At 39.1% G+C, this 19,781-nt stretch overlaps 2 protein-coding genes across 2 annotated transcripts in view; both read left to right on the forward strand.

The window, feature by feature from the left end:
* ESD (esterase D) overlaps nt 1-19,781 on the forward strand; it is a gene marked incomplete at its 5' end in the record, with an annotated part of 339,388 nt that overhangs the window by 212,610 nt on the left and 106,997 nt on the right. The gene's annotated exons all lie outside the window — the stretch shown is intronic.
* The window catches only part of HTR2A (5-hydroxytryptamine receptor 2A), a gene marked incomplete at both ends in the record, with an annotated part of 56,413 nt that continues 53,623 nt past the window's right edge, over nt 16,992-19,781 (forward strand). Inside the window, one exon of the mRNA XM_081308315.1 lies at nt 16,992-17,403. Within this exon, the coding sequence (XP_081164441.1) occupies nt 16,992-17,403 (412 nt within the window). The remainder of the gene's footprint in view (nt 17,404-19,781) is intronic.

Raw genomic sequence — 19,781 nt, forward strand, 5'->3', positions numbered from 1 at the left:
CTTTTCAACTATACAAGAGCAATATAAATAAATAGGGGGAAAATTTCAAAAACACAACAGTTTCACCAAGCAGAAAGAAACGCAAGCAGTATGAAACGACAAGGAAAGAAAGGACCACAAGCAATGCAGGTCAACTCAGCTTTAGAAGAGGTAATAGCTGCAGCAGATGGAATGTCAGATAAAGAATTCAGGATATACATGCTTCAGATGATCTGGAGTCTCAAGGAAGACATTAGACAGAAAAATCAGACAATGAAAGATCACTTTGACAATGAATTACATAAACAAATCCAAGAAGCAACAGATCAACTATACAAGGAGATAGAGGTTATAAAAAACAAACAAACAGAAATCCTAGAAATGCAGGAAGCAATAAACCAACTTAAAAAAACTCAATTGAGAATACTACCAGCAGAGTAGAACACTTAGAAGATAGAACATCAGACAATGAAGACAAAGTATTTCAACTTGAAAAGAACATAGACAGCTCAGCAAGACTGTTAAGAAACCATGAGCACAACATCCAAGAAATGTGGGATAACATAAAGAGACCAAACTTAAGAGTCATTGGGATACAGGAAGGTATAGAGGTCCAAACCAAAGGAATGAGCAATCTATTCAATGAAATAATTCGAGAAAACTTCCCAGACTTGAAGAATGAGACAGAATCCCAAATCCTAGAAGCCTACAGGACCCCGAATTTGCAAAATCATAAGAGATCCACACCTAGACACATTATAATGAAGATGCCCAATACACAGAATAAGGAGAGAATTTTAAAAGCTACAATAGAAAGGAAGCAGATTACATTTAGGGGTAAACCAATCAGGATAACAGCTGATCTTTCAACACAGACTCTGAAAGCTAGAAGATCCTGGAATATCATATTTCAAACACTGAAACAAATGGGTTCCAAACAAGAATCGTGTATCCAGTGAAATTAAGCTTAGGATGGAAGATGAAATTAAAACCTTCCATGATAAACAAAAGTTAAAAGAATTTGCAGCTAGAAAACCATCTCTTCAAAACATCCTCGGCAAAATATAACAGGAAGAGGAAATGGAAAATATCAATGAAAACCAACAGCGGGAGGTAGTACAGTAAAGGGGGGAAAATAATCAAAGAGGAAAACAAACCATGTTTAGTAACATAAACAAATATGGCTGGAAGAACAACCCATATCTCAATAATAACCCTAAATGTTAATGGCTTAAACTCACCAATTAAGAGACACAGGCTAGTAGAATGGATCACAAAACAAGACCCAACAATATGGTGCCTTCAGGAGATACATTTGATAGGAAAAGACATACATAGACTGAAGGTGAAAGGTTGGGAAAAATCATATCACTCATATGGACTTCGGAAACAAGCAGGAGTGTCCATACTCATATCAAATAAAATAGATTTCAAGCCAAAGTTAATCAAAAGGGATAAAGAGGGACACTACATACTGCTCAAGGGAACCATACACCAACAAGACATAACAATCATAAATATATATGCCCCAAACAATGGTGCAGCTATGTTCATCAAACAAACTCTTCTCAAGTTCAAGAGTCTAATAGACCACCATACAATAATCATGGGAGACTTCAACTCACCTCTCTCACCACTGGACAGATCTTCCAAACAAAAATTGAATAAGGAAACTATAGAACTCAATAACACAATTAATAACCTAGACTTAATTGACATATATAGAATATACCACCCAACATCAAACAGTTACACTTTTTTCTCAGCAGCACATGATCCTTCTCAAAAATAGGTCATATATTATGTCACAGGGCAACTCGTAGACAATATAAAGGAGTAGAGATAATACCATGCATCTTATCTGATCATAATGGAATGAAACTGAAAATCAACGATAAAAGAAGGAAGGAAAAATCATGCATCACTTGTAGAATGAACAATAGGTTACTGAATGATCAATGGGTTATAGAAGACATCAAGGAGGAAATTAAAAAATTCTTAGAGATAAATGAAAACACAGACACAACATATCAGAATCTATGGGACACATTGAAAGCAGTTCTAAGAGGAAAATTCATTGCTTGGAGTTCATTCCTTAAAAAAAGAAAAAACCAACAAACAAATGATCTCATACTTCATCTCAAAATCCTAGAAAAAGAAGAGCAAAACAACAGCAAAAGAAGTAGAAGGCAAGAAATAATTAAAATCAGAGCTGAAATTAATGAAATCGAAACAAAAGAAACAATTGAAAAAATTGACAAAACTAAAAGTTGGTTCTTTGAAAAAATAAATAAAATCAACAGACCCTTAGCCATGCTAATGAAGAGAAGAAAAGAGAGAACTCAAATTACTAGCATACGGGATGAAAAAGGCAATATCACAACAGACACTTCAGAAATACAGAAGATAATCAGAAATTATTGTGAATCCTTTTACTCCAATAAAATAGAAGATAGTGAAGGCATCGATAAATTTCTTAAGTCATATGATCTGCCCAGATTGAGTCAGGAGGATACAGACAACATAAACAGACCAATAACAATAGAGGAAATAGAAGAAACCATCAAAAGACTACCAACTAAGAAAAGCCCAGGACCGGATGGGTATACAGCAGAGTTTTACAAAACCTTTAAAGAGGAGCTAACACCAATACTTTTCAAGCTATTTCAGGAAATAGAAAAAGAGGGAGAACTTCCAAATACATTCTAAGAGGCCAACATCACCCTGATTCCTAAACCAGACAGAGACACTTCAAAGAAAGAAAACTACAGACCAATATCTCTAATGAACCTAGATGCAAAAATCCTCAATGAAATTCTGGCGAATCGGATTCAAAAACATATCAAAAAAATTATACACATGATCAAGTAGGATTCATTCCTGGGATGCAAGGCTGGTTCAATATACGGAAATCAATAAATGTTATTCACCACATCAATAGACTTAAAAATAAGAACCATATGATCATCTCAATAGATGCAGAAAAAGCATTCAACAAAGTACAGCATCGCTTTATGTTCAAAACTCTAGAAAAATTAGGGATAACAGGATCATACCTCAACATTGTAAAAGCAATCTATGATAAGCCACAGGCCAGCATCATTCTGAATGGAGAAAAATTGAAGGCATTCCCTCTAAAATCTGGAACAAGACAGGGATGCCCTCTCTCAGCACTTCTGTTCAACATAGTTCTCGAAACACTGGCCAGAGTAATTAGACGGACGAAAGAAATTAAAGGCATAAAAATAGGAAAAGAAGAACTTAAATTATCACTATTTGCAGATGACATGATTCTATACCTAGCAGACCCAAAAGGGTCTACAAAGAAACTATTAGAGCTAATAAATGAATTCAGCAAAGTGGCAGGATATAAAATCAACACGCATAAATCAAAGGCATTCCTGTATATCAGCGACAAATCCTCTGAAACGAAAATGAGGACAACTATTCCATTCACAATATCCCCCCAAAAAATAAAATACTTAGGAATCAACCTAACAAAAGACGTGAAAGACTTATACAATGAAAACTACATAACCCTAAAGAGAGATATAGAAGAAGACCTTAGAAGATGGAAAAATATACCCTGTTCATGGATAGGCAGAACTAACATCAAAATGGCGATATTACCAAAAGTTCTCTATAGGTTCAATGCAATGCCAATCAAAATCCCAATGGCATTTCTTGTAGAAATAGAGAAAGCAATCATGAAATTCATATGGAAAAATAAAAGACCCAGAATAGCAAAAACAATGCTAACAGGAAGTGTGAATCAGGCGGTATAGCAATACTAGACTTCAAACTATACTACAGAGCAATAGTAACAAAAACAGCATGGTACTGGTACCAAAACAGAATAGAGGACACAGAAACCAATCCACAAAACTACAACTATCTTATATTTGATAAAGGGGCTAAAAGCATGCAATTGAGGAAGGATAGCATCTTCAACAAATGGTGCTGGGAAAACTGGAAATCCATATGCAACAAAATGAAACTGAATCCCTTTCTCTCGCCATGCACAAAAGTAAACTCAAAATCGATCAAAGAGCTTGATATCAAATCAGAGACTCTGCGCCTTATAGAAGAAAACGTTGGCTATGATCTACATACTATGAGGTCGGGCTCCAAATTCCTCAATAGGACACCCATAGCGCAAGAGTTAATAACTAGAATCAACAAATGGGACTTACTCAAACTAAAACGTTTTTTTCTCAGCAAAAGAAACCATAAGAGAGGTAGATAGGGAGCCTACATCCTGGGAACAAATCTTTACTCCTCACACTTCAGATAGAGCCCTAATATCCAGAGTATACAAAGAACTCAAAAAAATTAGACAATAAGATAACAAATCACCCAATCAACAAATGGGCCAAGGACCTGAACAGACACTTCTCAGAGGAGGACATACAATCAATCAACAAGTACATGAAAAATTGCTCACCATCTCTAGCAGTCAGAGAAATGCAAATCAAAACCACCCTAAGATACCATCTCACTCCAGTAAGATTGGCAGCCACTATGAAGTCAAACAACAACAAGTGCTGTCGAGGATGTGGGGAAAAGGGTACTCTTGTACATTGCTGGTGGGACTGCAAATTGGTGTGGCCAATTTGGAAAGCAGTATGGAGATTTCTTGGAAAGCTGGGAATGGAACCACCATTTGACCCAGCTATTCCCCTTCTGGGTCTATTCCCTAAAGACCTAAAAAGAGCATACTACAGGGACACTGCTACATTGATGTTCATAGCAGCACAATTCACAATATCAAGACTGTGGAAGAAACCTAGGTACCCTTCAATAGACGAATGGATAAAAAAAATGTGGCATTTATACACAATGGAGTATTATTCTGCATTAAAAAATGACAAAATCATAGAATTTGGAGGGAAATGGATGGCATTAGAGCAGATTATGCTAAGTGAAGCTAGCCAATCCCTAAAAAACAAATGCCAAATATCTTTTTTGATATAAGGAGAGTAACTAAGACCAGAGTAGGGACGAAGAGCATGAGAAGAAGATTAACATTAAACAGGGATGAGAGGTGGGAGGGAAAGGGAGAGAGAAGGGAAATTGCATGGAAATGGAAGGAGACCCTCAGGGGTGTACAAAATTACATACAAGAGGAAGTGATGGAAAGGGAAAAAAATACAAGGGGGAGAAATGAATTACAGTAGAGGGGGTAGAGAGAGAAGAGGGGAGGGGAGGGGAGGGGGGATAGTAGAGGATAGGAAAGGCAGCAGAATACAACAGACACGAGTATGGCAATATGTAAATGAATGGAAGTGTAACTGATGTGATTCTGCAATCTGTATACGGGGTAAAAATGGGAGTTCATAACCTACTTGAATCAAAGTGTGAAATATGATATATCAAGAACTATGTAATGTTTTGAACAACCAACAATAAAAAAAGGCAAGATAACATACTCATAATTGGCATCTCTAAGAAAATCCAAATAAAAAATTTAAGATTAAGAAAATTTGAGAGACAGTCAAGAAGAATATAATCTACAGATGGAAACACATAATGTTTCAGGAAAATATGATGCAGAATAATAGTCACATATATGTAAACATGTACATGTATTTATAAATATATAAATGTAAGTATATAGATATGTGGAAGTATGTAGACATATGTAAGTATATGTGGAAGTATATAGATATATGTGTGTGTGTGTGTGTGTGTGTGTATATATACACACGCGCACGCATACACACACACACACACACACACACACACTCTGGCAAACTTAACTGAATAGAAAAAGTTAGAACAAATTAACAAAAGGAGACCTTAGAACATTCAAACATCTTAAGACACCTAAAAAGGGCTGGAGGAATGTCACTATACTCCTACTTCTGAATCCACATTCAACTCCAAGAGATAGCCTACTCAACATCTGTAGTGTCCTTGAGAAAAGAAAATGTGACCTGACAATTTTAGACTATTCAAATGTTATTCAAGTATAATATTTGAACGTTTTTTAATTTTTTGGCACTCTCTGAGTATTGTTCCATGACTTATTTTTTAAGAAACCACTAAAAAACATTCTTTAACCAATCAAGAGCTTACTGGAGTTCTATACCAAAATAGATAGTGGTCAGCATTCATCCCATTAAACTATGGGACTAGAACTAGAAAAGATATAGGGATTGTGATCCCAAAATAGGATTTAGTGTTATCATCCCTCAAAAGGCTTTAAAATGATATAACAGAATTGGGTGGACAAGTAGGAAATAAAGTACTAACATGAATATGATTTTCTTCTTTTATAGCTCTTAAAGCTGGTACCTCAAGTAGTTAAAGGTGTACATTTACTTAAGTTAGAAGGCCTGTAAAAGACTGATAGTTACGGTTCTGTATGTCAAATTTTCACAGTGCATTAGTAGATGAAATATTTTCTGCAAATATGTATGTTCTAGACTAACTTTTTTTTTTTTGGTGCTGAATGTTGAACCCAGGACCATGCAAGGCAAGCACTCTACCAACTGAGTTATATGTCCAGCCCTAGACTGGCTTCTTATGTAAATGATGTACAGAAAAGCACTTCATCTTTGCAAAGAAATTATCTAGAAACAAGTTGCTAAAATTCAGTTTAAAGCAACACTAATAGAAATGGTAAAATCCAGGAATCTCAAACTGTGTTGTGATTTTGTGTGTGGAAACCAGGGCTTTTCTGAGTCAATAAGATAGTGGCTTCTGAAATTCTTGCCATGTTTTTAGGACTTAAAAGAATTTACCATATATACAAACTTCTAATTATCTTCATTAGAAATAAAAAAAGAATCTTGTTTTATAGCCTGACACAAGTTTTATTAGAATAACCATATGGTAGTTCATAAGATATATTGGTGTTAGAACTGCAAATTTAAAGAACCCTATGGTAGGTGTGAGGAAAATACCGAGTAGTAGTTGGTAAGACTCTAAATTAGCATACTATGTTAGAGAGCTATTTGGTGGCATCTTTGAAATTTGGTGCTTGAAATGCCAATATTTTATTTAACCTATTTGGAAAAAAGAAAAATTAAATGAATTATAGTATATGCACCCATTGAATTCCATTACCAATCTATATTTGTTGAAGTTTCATAAATACCACATGTAAATCATACATATGCAATAACACAAAAATGCAAACATTTGCATATTAGCAAATAAAATATCTAGAAGGAAATAGAATGTGAAGTTTAGAAAAGAAACCCTTTTACATGGATTGTTTACAATTTTTTTTTTTACATTTAAGAATGAAATCCAAACCAGATTTAAGATATCAATATTTTCATTTTGTTTAGATTTACAAAATCAAACAATATCAGGATTGGAAGGAACCTAAAGAACACGAATCAATGTCAACTCATTTCGTGAATGAGTCTCCTTTAAAATGTTTAAGGGCAGCTGTCCAACCTTTGATTCCTCTGAGGGTTCACAACCTCCAAGGGACAAGGAGGATCTCTAGAAACAACTCATATACTGCAGTCTCGACTCGGGGTACAATGGTCACCTCCTGAGAATAAAGGAAGAGTCTCACTACCTAACCACTGCAGAGCACCCAGGAACGAGGGCAGCTCCGTGACTGAAGACACACTGTTCCTAAGGGATGGAAAAGGCTTCAACAGAGACACTGTGTGGCAGCAAGAAGCAATGGCAACTGTGGACTGATCAACTCTCTCCCCACAGGAGGTTTGAAGCAGGACGGACCTCTTAAGTCCAAGATCCCCTAACACTTATCAATTTCAAAAGATGTGGAGATAGTGATGGGCTTCAATGGGGGGAGGGATTCAACATCCCGTTTTAAGGGCAGATGGGAACTCTGAGTGATTAACTTTTACCAATAAAACTCATTCATGAGTATCTTTTTTACTCCAAAACTGAGGAGGTCTGCTATTGTTTAGATCCAAGATGCACCCCCAAGGCCTACGCGTTAAAAGCCTAGTCCCCAGTCATGGCGCCATTGATGGGATTTAGTTGGAGGAAGTTGCGTCACTGAGGATATTCCTTTGAAAGGGATATGGGGACCCAGCCCCTTATTCTCTGTTTTATCCTCCATGAGTTTTTCCGACCTCCTCTGTCCCACATTCCTGCCCTGATGTACTGTAGCACTATAGGACCAAGGCAACTTGGCCAAGCAACCATGGATTAAAAACTTGAGCCTAAATGAACCTTTTCTCCTCATCAGTTTCTCATCTCAGGTATATTGTCACAGTAATGGAAAGCAGATTAACACAAGGTATACTGACCTAAAACCTTATTCTGAACAGCATAATTGAGCATTGAGATGGAAAATAGACAGGAAGAGTCATTTTATCTCAATATATAGTGTGCCTTTAGGAGTAACTAAATTGAAGTCATGTTCTAGTCCATTTCAGTGACTTTTGGGGACTCTATTTATAAAAGGCCTTGAGGGACTTAACTACCTGAAGCATCCACATCAGGTAGAAAACAATAACTTGGATTTGAAAAGTGGTCTCATGAAGGTGAGAACTTGACTTTTCTGACCTAATGGCATCTTTTCAAGAAGGCAGTACTTTATACTGACTTGTGGCTACTGAACCCATTGGAAAACAGAGTAACCCAGGGTGTGGTCTACCACTCATTTCATCCTGTAAGAATTCAAGACTTCCCCGATTCCTCATTGTCATTCTTCACAGAGGAAGTAAGATGCTAATATAGGTCAAGACCAAGGACACAATTAGACTAAACTGCTAAAAGATTCCTTCATTGAAAGAAGCAAAGAGGTTAAAAATCCTTCCTTTGAATGATGAACTTTGGTTCTTTTCCTTTTATACCTCCTATTTTCCTCTCAGATACTGCCTGGTTTCCTAGTGCTAGTTTGATAAAACTGGCCCAAAATGTTTCTCTTAATTCGGAAGTTACCCTTAGTTAGGGGTAAGCAATAAATCTGTCTCAAATATTCCTTCAGCGCATACCACAGACACCTAACAGTTGGTGCCAGAACAAAATTTGGGCTCCTGGCCAAATGTCTTCAAGATTCAACCAATAGACACCTTCGAAATTTTGTGAAACTAGCAAAAAGTATTTTTGCTTCAAATAGTTCTGTACTCTTTTTTATGAGAAAAGTCATCATCTTGCTCTATAATGAGAAGCTACCTGATAATATATTCATTTCTCCCAAACCCAGGTCATGCCTGGTAGTAAATTAGATATTTCAGGAAATCCACTTATATACTTTTAGGTTACTAACTGACTGGAGTGCTATTTACCTCCAGAGTAATAATGCACCAAATGGCCTCCCTGTGACCTGAAATAAATGTGATGCCTCTTGAAGCACCCAAGGATGAGTCAGGCTCCAGAGCCAATGTGGCCGAATAAAAACACAGCAAAAATAGATAATCTGAGAAGTGCCTTCCGCTAACACAGTGGATCATTTTCCCAGCTCAACCCTGCATTTTTTCCCATTTCCATAAATGATACTGTTACCTACCCAGCTGCTCAATCTGAGAAACCCTTAAAGTGATCCTTGATCCATGCTTTGATTCCCTCACCCACCCCACTCATAATAAGCCAGAGTCTGTTTCTAAATTATCTCTGTCCCCTTCTCTCCATCTCCATATGTCCGCATCCTTCACTGGAACAACGTAATTACTATTAACCAATTTCCCTCATTCCATTCTTCCTACCCTCCACCCGTTCTCCACACAGCAACCACAATCCTTTTATAACCTGGCAATCATTTCACTCCCTAAGACCCTAAGTGGCTTCCCACTGTACTTAAAATAGAATCTGGACCATTACCCTGACCCAGAAAGGCTTACATGACACTCGGCTGAACCTCCTTCCCTGCCTCACTGCCACCAATCCTCCCTCTCTGACCACTGTATAAAAAGCTGTTCCTCAAACTTTCACACTCTTGATCACAGAACCTGTTAATCTCCTTCATAGAACTTCTATAACATGCAAAAATACCTATTTTTTACCATCTCTCTTAACCAGAATACAAATCTCTCAAAGGGTCTGGGCATCGTCTGTTCCATCTACCAGCCGTGTGTACCTGTGCATATACCTTCTGCCTTCTCTCTGGCTATGACAGAAAAAACCCTCCACTTGAGTATTTGTACATTTTCATCTACTCAACCTCATTTCAACAATTCTGTTGCATTTATTGCAGCATTTTTCCCTCCCTCTCTAGTGGATCATACACAGCAATATATATAATTTATCCAATCTTGAAAAATAATCTTTTTGCCTCTTAACCTTAACTGACATTCTATTTAACTTAACTGACATTCTATTTCTCTGCTGTTTCCCAGTCATCCTCAAAGTCATCGTCCATACTCATCCTTAGTTCTTCTCTTGAACCCACTTATTGAGCTATAATTCCAGCCATTCCAGTGGAACAGTTCTTATCAAGGCCACCAGAGGCTACCATTTTGACAAATGCAATGGTCCTCAGTCTTCATTGTATTCCACTCAGTCCCTGTGATAGTCAACTTATCAGGAACATTTGACCTAACTGTGTACTCTCTCCCCTTGATAGTACTTCTTTCAACCAACTTCTGAGATACCACGTTCTCTGTGTCCCTCCCTCATTCCCTGGGTGCCCCTTCTCAACCTCCATGACTACTTCCTCCACACCTCCCTGCCCTAAAATCCAGAGCTCTGTACTCAGACCTCATGCCTTGTCTATCTCTACTCACTTACATAATCCAACCCATTTTAAATGCCAGCAATATGCCATCAACTCCCAAATTTATCTCTATACACACCTGTGCTGTAGCCAATTATTTGAGTGAATTGAATTAAATAAAGCAGGAACCCTATCCACCATCATAGGTATACTCAGCACATAAAATAATGCTCGACACAATTACCTGTTCAGATAATAAATATTGTTAAATTAAATATCACAGAAAACTTTAAAAATAGATGTCATTAGCTCATATCAAGTCCTCATTTCTTTTGATGCAAGTCAATGGCATTTCAAGACATTGTGTATTCCAGGTACACAGGGATCCTGAAGTCTGTTTTTTTCCAATCCTGAGAATTAGAACAGTCTAAAGAAGCGATAGATTAAATATCACTCAGAAAAATCCTCTGAATTTTTTTGTTATTCTCAGACCTTTGATAAGATCTGGGTAATAAAATCTCAGATATACTTTTAAGAAACAAAATGAGTGGTTGGCGATATAGCTCAGTGGTACAGCACTTGCCTAGCACGTTTGAGGCTCTGGGTTCAATCTCCAGCACATCAAAAAGACAAAAAACAATAATGGAATTCTATGCTGCTGGCACCATCTTAAAAAATTAGGCTGTGAAAGACAGAACAAGGATCTGATCTACATTCCTTTGAACCAAAAAAAAAAAAAAAAAACACAAAGGGTTGATCCCTAAATGTCCACACCATTTAAGAGTTTCTCAGACTATAATTCTTTAAAAATGAAAAGTTCTCTCAAAGCAATATAGAAAATCTCACAAGCATACTATGAAGCAAAAGAAATCAAACATAAATGAAAATACATGGTATATTTTTGTCTTAAGTGAAGGGCAAAAAAGAGCACGAGGCACACACATATAATCTCAGCAGCTCAGGAGGCTGAGTCAGGAGGATCATGAGTTCAAAGCCAGTCTCAGCAAAAGTGAGGCGCTACGCAATTTAGTGAGACCCTGTCTCTAAATAAATAGGGCTGCGGATGTGGTTCAGTGGCTGAGTGCCCCCGAGTTCAATCCCTGGTACCACTCCCACCAAAAAAAGCGGGGAGAGGAGCACCAGAGAACTTTCAGAAGCGATGGAAATGGTAGATATCTTGACTTAGGTGTTGGTTACAAGGGCATATACAGTTGTCAAAAAAATTTTTTTAAATTCACTGGACCACATACTTTATAATTTAACAGAAATAAAATACAACAATTTAAACTAATAAAATTGACCTACAAGGAGTATTCTGGAAGAGGAAAAAATAAGACAAATATAAACAGATTTCATTACTGCAGGATCTCTCACAGCCTTTAATATGCTAATGTGCATTGTACATTTCCTAAAGGAGGCTATGGGATGCAGTATGTTGCAGATTTATGTGCTCAAAGAACTTTTTTTTCCTTCTACACAACATCTATAAGGCACTAATGTTTCAGAAACCCAATAACTTCAGCATAAAAAATTTCAGGACTACAAATACTACTGCAGCCAGTTAGAAAAATAAATCAACATCTAATTTTTAAGCAATCACTTTCTGGTGAACTCTTCAGAATAAACTAATTGTAAAATGCACCCCCATATATAAGGTCCAATTAATTACTGATGGCATTCTGCCCAGAATAATAAATTTAGTTTTGGAGTTGTTGACCTTAAATTCCTCTGGCTATATTTCGGAAGTAAAGTCAGTTGTCAATTGAAGAACTCCAAGTTTATGCCATGGGAGCAGTCACCCACATATAGACCACACTTATCCTTGTGTTCCCCGAATGACATCCATCTCATCCAGAGGTGCGATTGAGGCATCAAAACACAAGTTTAAAAAGTCTTAGATTAGACCCCCAGGATGTCAGCTCTGAGACAGACTTGAGTGTCAGAAGGTTTACTGGGAAGAGCTCACAGACCACCTGTAGGGGATGGGAGAGGGCTTTACAGGGTCCAGATGCATTTTAATTGTGATTTGTTCCCAAGAAAAACCTCAGGGATCCTGTAGAGGGCTCTGGAACCAGGGAGGCCCTGAGGGTTATTCAGCCTAAAGACAAGAGGATTAGACGTTGACAACCTCAGATCAGACTAGTCCTTATATGCCGGCTGTCCTGGGGACAGGGCTTGACCATGGGCAAGAAGTTCTCTTTGGCTGAGGGTAATTTGCAGAGTACTGAGAACCATTTCCAGCAACGGGGAAAGTGAGCGCGTGAGGTGTGAAGGGAGAGCTGGACAGCACGTCAGCATACAAATCAGCAGCCAAGGTACCCCAGTCTGGCCAAACTCAAAAGGAATCTCAGACCTGCAAAAAAAAAAAAAAAAATTCTACCAAATCTGACACTCATGCTACTAATGGGCAAGCTCTATTTAAGAATCAGTAGCCAAAGTCCTAGACTGTGTTCATATTATTTTTTCTATAACAAGTAATCATAAAACTGCAAATAATCTTAGATGGTTACTAACAACTCTACTTCAGAGTGTAAATCATAGAACAAGAAACTCGCCGACTACTTTTGCCGTGAGAAGAAGCTTAAAGGTTCTTCGTGAGGTATGAGACATCAGACTTCTCTAAGGAAATAAGAAATCCGTAAAACAAAATTTAACTTCAAAATGATTTAGAGTGGACAAGCATGGTGATGCATACCTATAATCGGAGCAGCTTCAGAAGCTAAAACAGGAGGATTTCAAGTTCAAAGCCAGTCTCAGCAACTTAGTGAGGCCCTAAGCAACTCAATGAGACCATGTCTCTAAAAAAAATAATAAAATGATCTGGGGATGTAGCTCTGTGGTTAAGCACCCTTATGTTTGATTCCTGGTACCAAAAAAAAAAAAAAACCACAAAGATTTACAGTAATTGTCTAACACAAATTTTTTTTTTTAAATTCCTTTGTCCTCTGAGTATCACATTGGACAAAGTAATTTTTTTAAAAGATTCTAGACTTCTCCCCAATTCTCCTTTTTAATTTTGTCAACAATTCAATCTAAGCATATCTGCTGAGTAACATACTTTTTGAGACACCAGGCTTTATATTAAAGGTATAGAGATGAACAGGAAATTCCCTATGGAAGAGAAGATAGACACGTAAACAGGTCATCATAAATCCACCATATGTTCATTCATTCATTCAAGTATATCTAAGAACCAACCATGAACAGGATAGACAACTCTTGCCTTTATGAACTTATGTGCTACATGTGAGTACTAAAATGGAAGATAGCAGAAGATGCCACTGGCTTTTGAAGATGAGCCATAGCAAACTTGATGAGAATAGGCTTGGTAACAATAGCAACTAACCTTTATTGTGTACTTAAACTGTGTCTGGCACATCTAGCAATTGATTTAGCTTTCGAATTAATCCAGAGACATGGATAGTATTAATAACATTCCCTATATACAAATGAAGAAACTAAAATATAGATTAAATACCTTCATCAAGCTCAAAAGGTAGTTAAAAGCTTAATTAAGGTTAAAAATGTAGTAGGTGGCGGGTCTGTGATTCTCAGAGGAGATAACTTTGGAATTGAGCCTTGAAAACTGAGTAGGAATTTGCCAGATGGACACCGAGAGGGGTAGTGAGAGCATTCCAGACACATGGAACTGCAAGTTCACAGACGTAAAAATGTCCAGAAATGCACAAGTCTGCAGGTAGGCTGCTCAGGAGAGGAGCAAGAGTTAGAGCCTGAAAAGTAAGGGCACTGGGGAGATAGCAGACTAAGAAAGGAATCATACAGCCCCCAAGGAAGAGACTAGAAGAATGGAGGCAAGGGGATGATGCGAATTTTGTAATAATATTAACACGAATACAAATAAAATGGTTAACATGCACCGAGAGCACCCTATACGCCAGACTCAGACTAAATATTTGCAAATTTTATCTCATTCTAGCTTTACTACAATCCGCTGAACAAGGTACTGCTTTTATTGCCTTGTATAAAGGGAGAATGCTAAGCTTTAAAGGGAGCCACCAGATTGTTTGGGAGTCTCCTATTTTTGAGTTCGAGAGCTGGAATCCAAACCCAAACAAGTGTGATTCCAAAGCTGTGTTCTCAGCTGCATGCTCTACTGCACATGTGTTTGATGTGGTGGGGCAGGAGGATGGCCACAGGGCAGCCCAGGAGGCAGATGAAGCAGCCCTCGACCAAAGAGCATCCACCTACCTGTGGGTTGGAGACGAGATTGGGGAAACATGCATACAGAGGTAGCCCTGGACCCTTAGTGAGATCTGGAAGTGAGAAGGAAGGAAGAGTCATGTAGTATCACCGCTAGCTGTATGACGAAGTGACTCCATGAACCAGGAGAAGGGGTGGAGATAATACCAGAGATATAAGTGGGACAAGGGAGAATGACGGACTAGGCTGCAGATGGAAGCATCCAGAAGGCAACCTGATATTTAAGTCTGGAACTGAGGGGAAATTATTACCTTTGAAGGTACAAAATTTGGCCCCAAATATTTTGAAGGCATGAGAATGGTTGCATTGTCTAAGGGGAATGTAAAGAATAAGAAAAGGCCACAGATGGTCAGAAACCTAGAAAGTCCCAACTATCAGGAAGGAATCCATTTTCTCATCTGTAAAAATACGGAGCTACATTTGCCTTCCTTAAAATCTACTTGGAAAACGTGGAAACAAATTAAAACAAACAAATAAAAACTCCTTGGGAAACAGCTTACATATAAAGCATGTTGTCATTAGTGTTATTTCTGGGGGAAAAAAAAAAAACTCATCCTCTATCACATGTGAAGTTTTAAACTACTTCTGGGTAGTACATTTCTGAAGAAAAATAATCTAGCTGAATGGTGTACATATTTAGCCATAAATAAAAATAGCACTATAAGTTTATCAGTGTTATTGCCTTTCCTGCCACCCTGAGCCCATGTTGCGGAAGTCAAGTAATTCCACTTGGCTCTAACACAGTTGGCTTTGGGTGGAAGTGATGTATGCTTCCAGCTCTCAGGACATTCCATTTTCTAGCCTTATTTATGTTCTTGCTTCACCCTTCAAGCTAAAAGATTAAGCACTGTGTGGCTTACCTGCCTCATCAAGAATCTGCACAAAAGAGCAATTCTCCAGTTTCTTTTTTTTAAGCAAAGAAAAACTTCCCAATGTTAACATGTAGCAAAAAAAAAAAAAAAAAAGCCTATTTGGTCCGCCCTCCCCGGCTGTTGCTACCTTGCAGTTTATGACATACACATAGAGGGAGGTCTGATGAAGTGAAGGAGGCAGCCAGAGAGCAGCTCCATCCCCGTGGAAACCAGGAACCCCTGGGTGCAGACAGCTCTTCCTACTTTCCCCGTGCAGTTCTTTTGTGTCACTTTGAGAGGGGCTTGTGGATGATTTATCAATGTGTGCCTGCTCAGGCGAGCCCCACAGGGAGGGAGGACCCAAGCCGAACCGTGGCAGAGGAAGCCAACACGGACCTCACAGTGCTGGAACTGGCTCGACTCTTGTATGCAGTTTTTGAAGTCAGCAAAAGAGAAATCAAATTACTATCATATTATGCTGCTAGAAGCTCGGGAAGAGGGGATTTTACACCGGCTTCATTACTATTCGAGAAGCAGCTAGGCACAGAATAGCCAAGTATGTCTACCGCATGGACCCCTGAAGACAAATGTAAGTTCTCATGCTGCTCTCATTTTATTGCTGTGTAATTTTCTTTTCTGGTTTGAAATCATGCTTGGCCAAAATGTAATCATTTCCATGAGAATTTCTGGTGTGGAAAGTTGTCTGCTAATCTTCAGGACTTTTTCTTTTTCCTTTTGTTAACTAAGCAACATAATACAAGCTGAAATTCCTGATAGCAGTTGCGGCAATTCAGCCTAAGACTGACTGAGAACTATAACCCAAAGTATATCCCATTACTATGGGTTTAACTCTGGATGCAATTTTAATGGACTTTCCTAATGTAGACTGTATACAACCTCACTGTTTTGGATTGCATGCTATTTGAACATTACTGTGGCTAAAACTAGGTGGTCAGCCTATCCAATCAAATGAGATATAACTAAAAGAGATTCTTAGTAGTTACAAAACTTTTCTTCTTTGGCCAGGATCACATTTGACTTCCTGAATCCTCAAAACTCTGCAACCTCTGTGATAAAAGTTCATTCTGCTTATTTTGCCCTTCTTTGGTGGAAAAAAAAATACAACCCAACAGAGGACGCCACTAAAATTGTGAAGGCAAGCAATCTAAAGAGCATTGCCATTCTTAACTACTTTCATAATAATGGGAGAGGAAAAAGACTGCCAAGGAGTCCCACAGGTACATCAGCATCGGCACGACAGAGCTCAGGGATAGAAAGATAAACGTTGAGCAGAGGCTATAACTTGTCAGTCTTTCAACACTTCATCTGCTACAAGTTCCGACTCCAACATGGATATTCTCTGTGAAGAAAATTCTTCTTTGAGCTCAACTCCGAACTCCTTAATGCAATTAAACGACGACACAAGGCATTATAATAATGACTTTAACTCTGGAGAAGCAAATACTTCTGATGCATTTAACTGGACAATAGTGTATGAAAACCAAACCAACCTTTCCTGTGAAGGGTGCCTCCCACCAACATGTTTCTCCTTACTTCATCTCCAGGAAAAAAACTGGTCTGCTTTATTGACAGCTGTAGTGATTATTCTAACCATTGCTGGAAACATACTCGTCATCATGGCAGTGTCCCTAGAGAAAAAGCTGCAGAACGCCACCAACTACTTCCTGATGTCACTTGCCATAGCCGATATGCTGCTGGGTTTCCTTGTCATGCCCGTGTCCATGTTAACCATCCTGTATGGTGAGTGGCATTAGTTTCCCAGCTGTACCCACACTGATCACAAAGAGCATGTGCCTGCTGTTAGCAGATGAGCAGGGGCTCAGCGGGTGAACTGTAAATCTGAAGGTTTATTTGTAGACCAGGGTCTATCACCATGTTATGCTAGTTACTTAAATTTTAACCCTTAAAATGATGTTTCGCTTGAAAAACCAGACAACGTTAGCTGATCATTTTGGCGTTTTCTGTTTACACTTTATGTAGGAAGATAATGATACAAGTTTGTGCTTTAAAACACGGGGGTGTGTGCAATAATGATTATAAATATCCCAATATCATCATCAAGCAATAACTTACCCCAAAATTCTGAATCCACTTGATTCTTAATCCTTTACATTCCCATCCAATTATTCCAGACTTAGGACAGAACAGTTTTATCTTTGTCACACAGTTTTCAGCACTTCTTAATGGAGTGGTAAAACCTTCCCAATTACCTTGGAACATTTGCAGAGAGAACATTAGGGGTGGAGTGGGTTTAATGTTAAAACATTCAAAGTCTCCATTAGAATAAATGAATTACTCCAGTTTTAATTGTTGCCTGCCCAAAGAAGCTAATTTGGAAAAGTGCCTTTGAATTATACCCTCAACTCTTTAAAAATGCATATGCATAAAACTCCTCCAGTCTGGTTTGGAGGAGGGTGGAAAACAAATGGAAAGAGATTAATCTTGCTTTCTTCTCAACAGAGTTTGACACAGTCAAACCTCTCAGCAAGTCTGCAAACACTGGGACGGCTTCATTGGGGAGAATGATATTCTTTCCAAAATAAGAATGGTGCAGCCAGATTTCTCCTTAAACAGAGAGCCAAAGAGAGAACACTGAGGCTGCCGACACTGGCACATTGGCAATCAGCTGGACCTTAGAGATTGGCTAATGAGGTGCCTGTGAGAGAAGATTTTCTAGCCAAGTGTAAAGTCTAATTTTTCTTTTAAAATTCATCTATCCCCGAACAGTATGAAGGAGATAAGCAAGGGAGAGCAGGCATCAGTTTGTACAGGGTCACTAATGATCACTGCAAGGCTAACCCCCGCTTCACCACGCAAATGTCACACCTAAATAATTTCATTAAATTTGCCTGTCATTTCCCAGACATTCTGGAGGACTTCTCACTTCTAAAACCCCGCCCCACGCTCAAAGGCAAAATCCAGTGGGGGCGGGAGGTGAGGAGGGTGACTGTGCAGGAACCTGGGCAAGAGGGGGGCGACCGCCCCTAGCCCGGTGCATCCCTCCTTCTCCCCGCCCCCGCCGCCCGGCAGGATGGGCGGGAGCGCTCTAGCCGGCCTTGGAAGGCGACCACTGGCACCACGGGCTCAGGGTGCAGGGGCGCCCCCTGGCGGCAGCTGCTGGGCTCATGGCTGGTTCGGCCCAGATTCCTGCCCCCAACCCCAGACTAGTCCCTATGCCTATGGCAACCTGCGGGGCGCCCAGCAGTCCCACCAAAGGATATGTCCCACCAAACTAAGGTCCGTGGCTGTGGCTGCCTCCTTCCAGGAAAAAAAAAAAAAAAACACGCTCTGAGAGCCAACATCAGTTGGGAACAGGCAGAGCCTGCTTCCCTAGCTGGGGCTCTTCCAAAGAAGACTTTCTTTTTGCTCAAGCTCTGTCCTGCACCCTTTCCTTTTCTAAATATCCCTTGTGGCTTCTTGGTAGACAGTAGGCTCACATATGGAGAGTTTGCTCAGCTTTTTGGTCTGTGGTAGCATAAAGGAAAGCGATCTTTATTACAATTTTCCTTCTCTCATGCAGGCAGATCTAACACCACTGCTTATACTGTTAGCAAAACTAATTAACGCTTTATATAACCACTTGCTCCCTCCAGAACACACAGAAACGCCGACACTTTGCTTGTGTTCATAAGGCGTCCTCTATCTTCCTAACACAGGAGATAGCCTGCAGTGGTGCCTGGATTGTAATCTTCCAGGGAGATCTAAAGCCCTTAGAATATTTTGTAGCCCACCTCTGGCCATCCTTCTGAGAGAATTATTTAATTCAACTGTTTGGCCTGGGCATCAGAGCCAGAGTGGTGTCTAATGCTCACCAGCTGACTTTAATGTGACATCCAGGAGTAAGAATGGCTGTCTGAGTTCTCCAAGTGTGGTCTTTGGACCAGCAGCATCACGTGGGAATTGGGTAGACATGCAAATTTTTCAGCCTGCTCCAGAGTTACTGGATCAGAACCTCCAGAGGTGGGTCCAGCAGTCCCTGTTCTAAGAAGCACTTAAAAGAGTCACCTGTTCCCAGAAGTTTGAGAACTACTGCCCTGAAACAAAGCTCAGAGAAAGGACACAAGTTTCCCCATGTTTGAGGTTAACACCAAAAGTATCAGTAGACAATTATTTTTCAT

The sequence above is a fragment of the Spermophilus citellus genome, assembly GCF_964194105.1.
Source record: "Spermophilus citellus genome assembly, chromosome: 1".
In the NCBI taxonomy this organism is placed as follows: domain Eukaryota; kingdom Metazoa; phylum Chordata; class Mammalia; order Rodentia; family Sciuridae; genus Spermophilus; species Spermophilus citellus.